Here is a 6,831-nt window from a genome sequence, read left to right on the forward strand (position 1 = left end):
CGTTCTTTTTTCTTGATCTTTGTATTCAAAATATTGAAGCAACTTTACCATTGATTTAAACTATAATGACTAAATGTTATACATGTTATAAGTCTGATGTTCATGGTTTCGTATTTGTGATGAATATATTAAGTTTTAACGAGATCTTTGTAATACAAACTCTACTTGAACATTGGAATATAATGTTAACACTGCATATGAATAAAAAACCCATTTTTTTATTATTACCAAAGTAAGATTCCTCTTCTTGTGGGTTATGACATTATTTTAGTCAAGTTTAGAAAGGGACAAGGAAATAAAATGCTTTAATTACAATAAACCTGAATATATGTAAGTGAAATTATTTCCGAAGATCTGTAAGTGTTTATGGTATAATTTTAAAGATTCTACATGGTTATTTGTAATCAATAAAATACTTGCATTTTCAGTTTGTTGTATATTTGTTACACCCTTGGAAACTTTCTGTGTACAGGGCCATATCAAATGGCCTTTTCCGAGCAAAACACAAACAATGACATTAAAAAAATGTAAATCAAAAAACTAAAGCATAAAACATTTATCATTGAAAAGGTTAGGCAACTATTGTAGATGAAATAAATAGGCTACGGTCCTTATTGATTGATTGCTCTTTTGAATTCAACTATAACACATAATCATCACAAATAATTTTAACTATAAATATTTTATTTTTGCCGAGTAAAATACAATGAAATAAAGAAAAACGAAATAATCCATAAAAACGGTTGGATTGAGCTTGCTTATTTGTGGCAGTTGAAAGTGAACGCTACTGTCCTAGGACTGCATGCCCTAGCACCGGCCTAAGCACATTGCAACATTTTAGACAACAAAATCGCGAAACTTTGATTTTTAGAAAACATCAGATGGCGGTAAAGTGAAGTCATTATATAAATAACACATATAATAAGTCTTGCGAGTAACTTTAAAACACTACACCGGGGAAAATACCCGAGACGTATTGTTTTCAATTTTAACCGCCTCCGTGGTCGACGGGTAAGAGTCGATGACTTCTTATCCAGTTACCTCTCTGGCGTGGGTTCGATCCCCTGGAGATGCTTTTGTAGTTTAGCGCGGGGGGAGGTAGTCCAGTACTGGTGTAACTCTCCAGGAACGATGGTTAGGAAGCTACCCGCCTATATGGCTGAACTACTGTTGGTAAAAGCCGTAAAACGAAACAAACAAACAAGGAAATTTTCAATTTTCTTCAAATTTCCAGCCTTTTTTGTTGTTGATTCTTCAAAGGGAGATTTTTGTTCATATGATATTTTCTTTTACTTTCCTTGGGAATTATTTCCCTTTAATTGCTTACTTGATATACAACGCCAGATTTGTAAATAACATGAGAACATCGTCAAATGTTAGACATTTGTTTCAAAACAATCTGGACGCATCGTCAGATCATTGTCAACTTTGTTTGACAAAAAATACGCAAATAGGAACTTGAATCTGTTCTTTGTTTTATTTAGAGCTTTCATATACGTTTATTTAGCAGATGAATGAAGATAAAATTGATGATGTACATTAAATTGTGAAATTAATGACCGATCTATCAAAAATGTCGAAGGCAGATAACACAAAATGGAAATACAATGAAGGATGAAAATATAATGTTGTATAATATATATTTTTTTTTGCACATTCAACATACAAATTTCATTAACATGTTACAAAAAAGCATTTTGATGACGTCAACAACAATGTAATGCATACATTACGGGTATATTCGTATACATATATGTCTTTAAATCTTAATCTATATTCATAATCTTTCAAGAGTCGAACAATTTTTGTCATGTTCATTTATTTAGATTTCTTTTCATATATTTTACAACCCAATCGTAAACATTAAGTAAACTTGAAATTATAGGAGCAACCCTGTTTTGTTTACATATTATAAAGATTATAAGAAAGAATGTTCATTTATCTGATACTAACACAATAATCGTACTGTTTGTATGAGCACACGTATCTTGATAATTTAATGGTTGAAAATAAAAAAAAAAAACAATAAAATTTAAGGCTATATTTTTACTATATTCGCAAACTATAGGATGTTGTGTTTCCACTTACCGAGTCTGCAATTTCCGTTTAATGTTGTTGTGTTTGATGCTTCCGAGGTATCACGCTTTGTCCAGATTTTTTTTCCTCGCAAAAGATCAAAGATTATTTTCTACTTATTTCATATTATTCGGCAAGACGTTTGTGACCAAAGCTATTATGTAGCCATTGTATATAAGACTCTTTAAAACTGTAAATACCCAAAACTCTCTACTTTATTTTAATTCATTTTTTTATTTGTAAAATATTTGCTCTTTTGTTAAATGTGTTGACCATATAGCTGTATATATTGATCTACCCTCTTGTGTACAATATCAATTATTTTAGTACCATTGTACGCTTCTCTTCACTTAAACATTCATTTTCATAAGTGATATCAAAGATGACTGACAAGAAGTCCTCAAAACTTTGGAAAACACAACCGATAAACACATTTACACAATTACATTAATTCAATCAAATACTATAATTTTCTAATTGTATAATCAAATGACTATAAAGTCCACTACAACAAAATAATAAATGCTTCGCACGGTATATTTATCACAAAATATTATAATGCGATTATGACAGTTTTTTGATCAGGAGCATGTATTTGACTAGAACTGATTTTAATAAGATTGGATCTCACGTGGTAAGGTAGCGCCAAGTGTGATATATTTCAGTCAAAGCCAAAAGAGCCATAAACAAGTAATAGACCAAGATACTACTATAATAATCCTTCAATTCCATACCTTGCTTAAACTTGATATTACATTCAACCATAACGTTATTAAAGTAATCTCGATTACACATATACATAAATATAGATATAGCTTGTTGTTATATTAAGAAAATTTGTATCAACAACATCAATGACAACAACAACGACACAAATATCAACAACAAGAAAACCCCAATATTTATAGGCATGCAATTTACACATAAAGCTGTGAAGATTATAATATTTTTCTGTGTGGCCTATGATGTGTTTTTAATTTAGAATTTTGTATAATTTCTTTTTTCTTATTATCAAAGCATCGAAATCAATTTATTATATGCCCTGATAAATATATATTTGATCTTTCAATTTTGAATGAGTTTAATTTCCTTTTTAATATCAAACTATCAAATAATTTTTTATGATTATTTGTTGGTTTCTTGCAATAAGAAACTCTCGTGCATACATTAAATTACATCTCTTGATCCATTACACTGACTTAATAATCACACAGACTCAATTATATGTCCTGTATGCAAGGATTGTGCGTATGTATTTTTTTTTATAAAATGTACTTGTTATAAGCATTTTGTTATGTATTATGCAATTTGTACTGTTCGTTTAAAAAACCAGAGAAAAAACCAGTAGTTTAATGGAAAGTTTCAAGTCGGTGCTAGTTGTAAAAGAGATATGAAACAACCCAAGACTGATTTTCAGCTTGTTTATTTTCATAACTCCCTCTCGAGACCTATCTTTATCAGAATTCTGATGAAATCATGGCATTTTGTAGAGAAAGATCTCGGGTACCCTTCCGTGTATAATTTCAGGCACGATTGAGCACCCGAATCCAAAATATCTTGATGGAATCGAACTGTGAGTTGCAAATGATTTTCTGTTTAATCACCTTTACCACTGGTTCACTGAGCATTGTATCAGGTACATAAAGCACATATTCCTTAAATATTACGTTTTATAATGTTTTGTATGAAATCATTAAGCCTGACGTAATAATGGATTTTACATGAAAATCTGTATTCCACATGCGTGAAATCAAACAATATGATAGTAAAAACGGTATTCCCAAAGAACGCTCCAACGACAAAATTGAAAAGATGCTGACTCGGTTTGATTCCGCTTTTTCATGGACGGCACTGGAAAGTACTATCCAAGCCCATAGCGCTGGCTTCAGCAGAATTCAGCATTAAGACAAGAAAAATGGTGACAAAAAAGCATTTTGAATTAAGAAACATCCGCAAATGTGTTCATACAACAACCATACAACAACCATAAATATGTTGAAATTTCAGTCATTTCTTCTTAGCTTCATAACAGTTATCTTAAGTGAGTAGTATTGACCCCAACATCCGGCCCAAATTATACCGTTTCCGTATTCTTTGTGTGCCCCGTTCAAGTACAATCCATTTAGACTCGCCTTGTGACATGCGTTGTACCACCAAGCTCCTTTATATGCTACTGCACAGTTGTCGTCCCTGGCGTCGTTATCACTATCTTTGGTTGTAAATTGACAACCATTATGAAACCACATGGAATCGGCGCACGAGCCTTTATAGCCGCCAACTGTCAATCTGTAATTATCATTCTTATCATTAACTCTGAAGATGGAGAATTCTGCAAAAGCAGAAAACGGATTCATATTATCATTCTGAAATGTTTCCATGTATATATAAAGTGAATTGTTGTTTTTTGTTAAATAGTAAATGTTTTCAAGTCCCAGCCAATACTCGCCAACTCTGTTGCCAAATCCATTTTTATATTCTTCCAATCCTCTGTAAAAATCTTCTGATCCATCTTGTCGGCGTTGTATTACCGTCCATCCACCATTTGACATGTCACACCAAACATTTGTAGCAGATGTATTTTCCGCTGGTTTAATCACATACACACCGTCCTCGGCGTAACCTTGGTGATGAAGCGCAAGACAGTCAATTGGCTCTGGTTGCTTGTGTATTCGTGTCACTGTTTGATTGCCCTCCTGTTAAAAATAAAGTAAGTCCGAGCAGTTGGAATTCCACTTATAGCAATATATTGAATCGACAAATATATTATGTGTTTTAACATAAGGTCACTGAGAACAATTATATCAATTTAACCCTTTTTCTGCTAAATACCATAAAAGACTTTTCCCCTCTTACAGTCTGAACAAAACCATAAACAAAGATATTCAAAATTTACAATTGATACATTTTTGTAGTTGTATAAAATCACTGATAAAAAGTGGCAGATATATTGCATACAATGAACTGTTAAACATGCTTTTGCACAGAGAAAACTTAAATATTTTCGGTAAGATTTTACCCATTTACAGAGACCCTTCGGACGATTTCAAAGCAACATTTTAACTTCATCTCTCACAATGTTCGTACTTTCGTTATTTTAGTAATTTGTGATCATAGCATTAAAATATCCAACACAGATAATATAATTTATGATTTTTGGTATAATATGGACAACTGTATTTCAATCAATTGCTTATTAATAGTCACTAATAACTTCAAACACATCAATATTAATGTTTACTCGTTCAATTGTTTAAAATATAAAAAAAGTGTAAATGATCTTTTTCTTAAAATCTCGATACTTTTTATAGTTATTGACAGAAAACTATCTCGTGGTATTGAATATATTGAATAAATGTTAACAAAGCAAAGTCAATAAATGCAAACAATCTTAGACAATGAATAAAGAATGACTACTACTTCTTACTGTAATGTATGATTTTGTCTCTTTTTCTTTTCTTATTCCATAGATTATATCTGCGCCCACATCCTCAATGCTTACTGTATCATTTTCAACCGATGCACAAAGACATGTTGAATTATGTGCAATAAAATAAAACGATGACCAGTCCAAGTTTTGACACTTGAAAGTGCATGACATCAAAGACTTTTCTTGTATTGCAATAACAAATGCACCCAACTGCGGAGCGTTAGTTGTTTTTTCCAACTCGTATGTCGATATTACTCTTTCATTTGCAAAAATTTGTACAATTGAAAGAGCTTGAATTATAGCAAGAAACGTTAACATTGATTTTGCTTTAAAAGAAACAAATTCCATTTCTTTCCAAGTTAAACCACGACAAGTCATTTGAACATTCGCTTTAGATCTAAACGGGCTAGTTCAATTACAGTTAATTAACAATAAGAGTCAGTTGTATAACATCACGTTTTGTTGTTATGAATATCTCAGACCAGATATGTATCAATTCCATCAATGCATTGTTTTTTTTCTTATTTATGTAATAATGTTACTTGGTCACTTGGGAAATAAATGAAATGATTTAAAAGAGAGAACTGAATGTGTTATCGATGTATTGTCAAAATTTTCCGCCATGAACGCTTGGTTACTTTATACCTTGTCAATTAATATTAACAACTTTAAAATGATTGAATAAATCAATCTCGTTAGTAAAGTGTTTTCAATGCCTGTTCAGATTATTCAATGGTTTGGAACTTTTGATATTGAATAAAATATGAGTAACTACTCTGTTTATTTCTTTTTTTTTGTTATGTTAATTATTGCAAAAAATCAACTGGAACATTTTAAAGATGAGATAGCTGTTGATTTCATAATCAAACAAAGACTACATACAAACATGATAATTGTATCCATGTATATTGTCGGTTTTACAGGTTAAAAAACATTTGCCATTTTAATACAAATGTGCTATTGTTTAGATCGGTGATAGCTGCTGTCCTCAACAATATAAATAATTAATTCACTAATAAAATCACAATGAACAGCACATACAAAATATTAATTTTACTTTGTTTAAGCAAACCTTATACATGCAAAATCCTTTATGTCGGTCAAAAGCTATTCGTTATATAAATTATATATAATAAATTGCACATCTAAAACTTTAGATAGATTTAATTATTGTATTACATTGTATTGTGCTATACCTCTGTTGTTATTTAAAAATGGATCTTAGATAGAAAAATAGAAAAGATAATTTATGCTTGCTTGTTTCATGTAACTATCCCCCCAATAAACGAAATGTTTGTGTGATCGTTGCAAAAAATGGCCAGCTCTTC

The 6,831-nt window shown here is 31.0% G+C and overlaps 1 protein-coding gene across 1 annotated transcript; it reads right to left on the reverse strand.

Moving 5' to 3' along the window:
• Positions 1-1,649: 1,649 nt before the first annotated feature.
• On the reverse strand, positions 1,650-5,958 carry LOC132724563 (microfibril-associated glycoprotein 4-like). The gene is made up of 2 exons (XM_060709444.1): positions 5,501-5,958; positions 1,650-4,769 (listed from the first exon to the last, which is right to left on the reverse strand). Exons 1-2 carry the CDS (start codon positions 5,879-5,881, stop codon positions 4,080-4,082), a joined length of 1,071 nt encoding a protein of 356 aa, XP_060565427.1. The 5' UTR covers positions 5,882-5,958; the 3' UTR covers positions 1,650-4,079.
• Between the last annotated feature and the right edge of the window lie 873 nt (positions 5,959-6,831).

Source organism: Ruditapes philippinarum, unplaced genomic scaffold (genome assembly GCF_026571515.1).
Source record: "Ruditapes philippinarum isolate M1 unplaced genomic scaffold, ASM2657151v2 ctg5121_1_1_1_1, whole genome shotgun sequence".
Classification (NCBI taxonomy): Eukaryota; Metazoa; Mollusca; class Bivalvia; order Venerida; family Veneridae; genus Ruditapes; species Ruditapes philippinarum.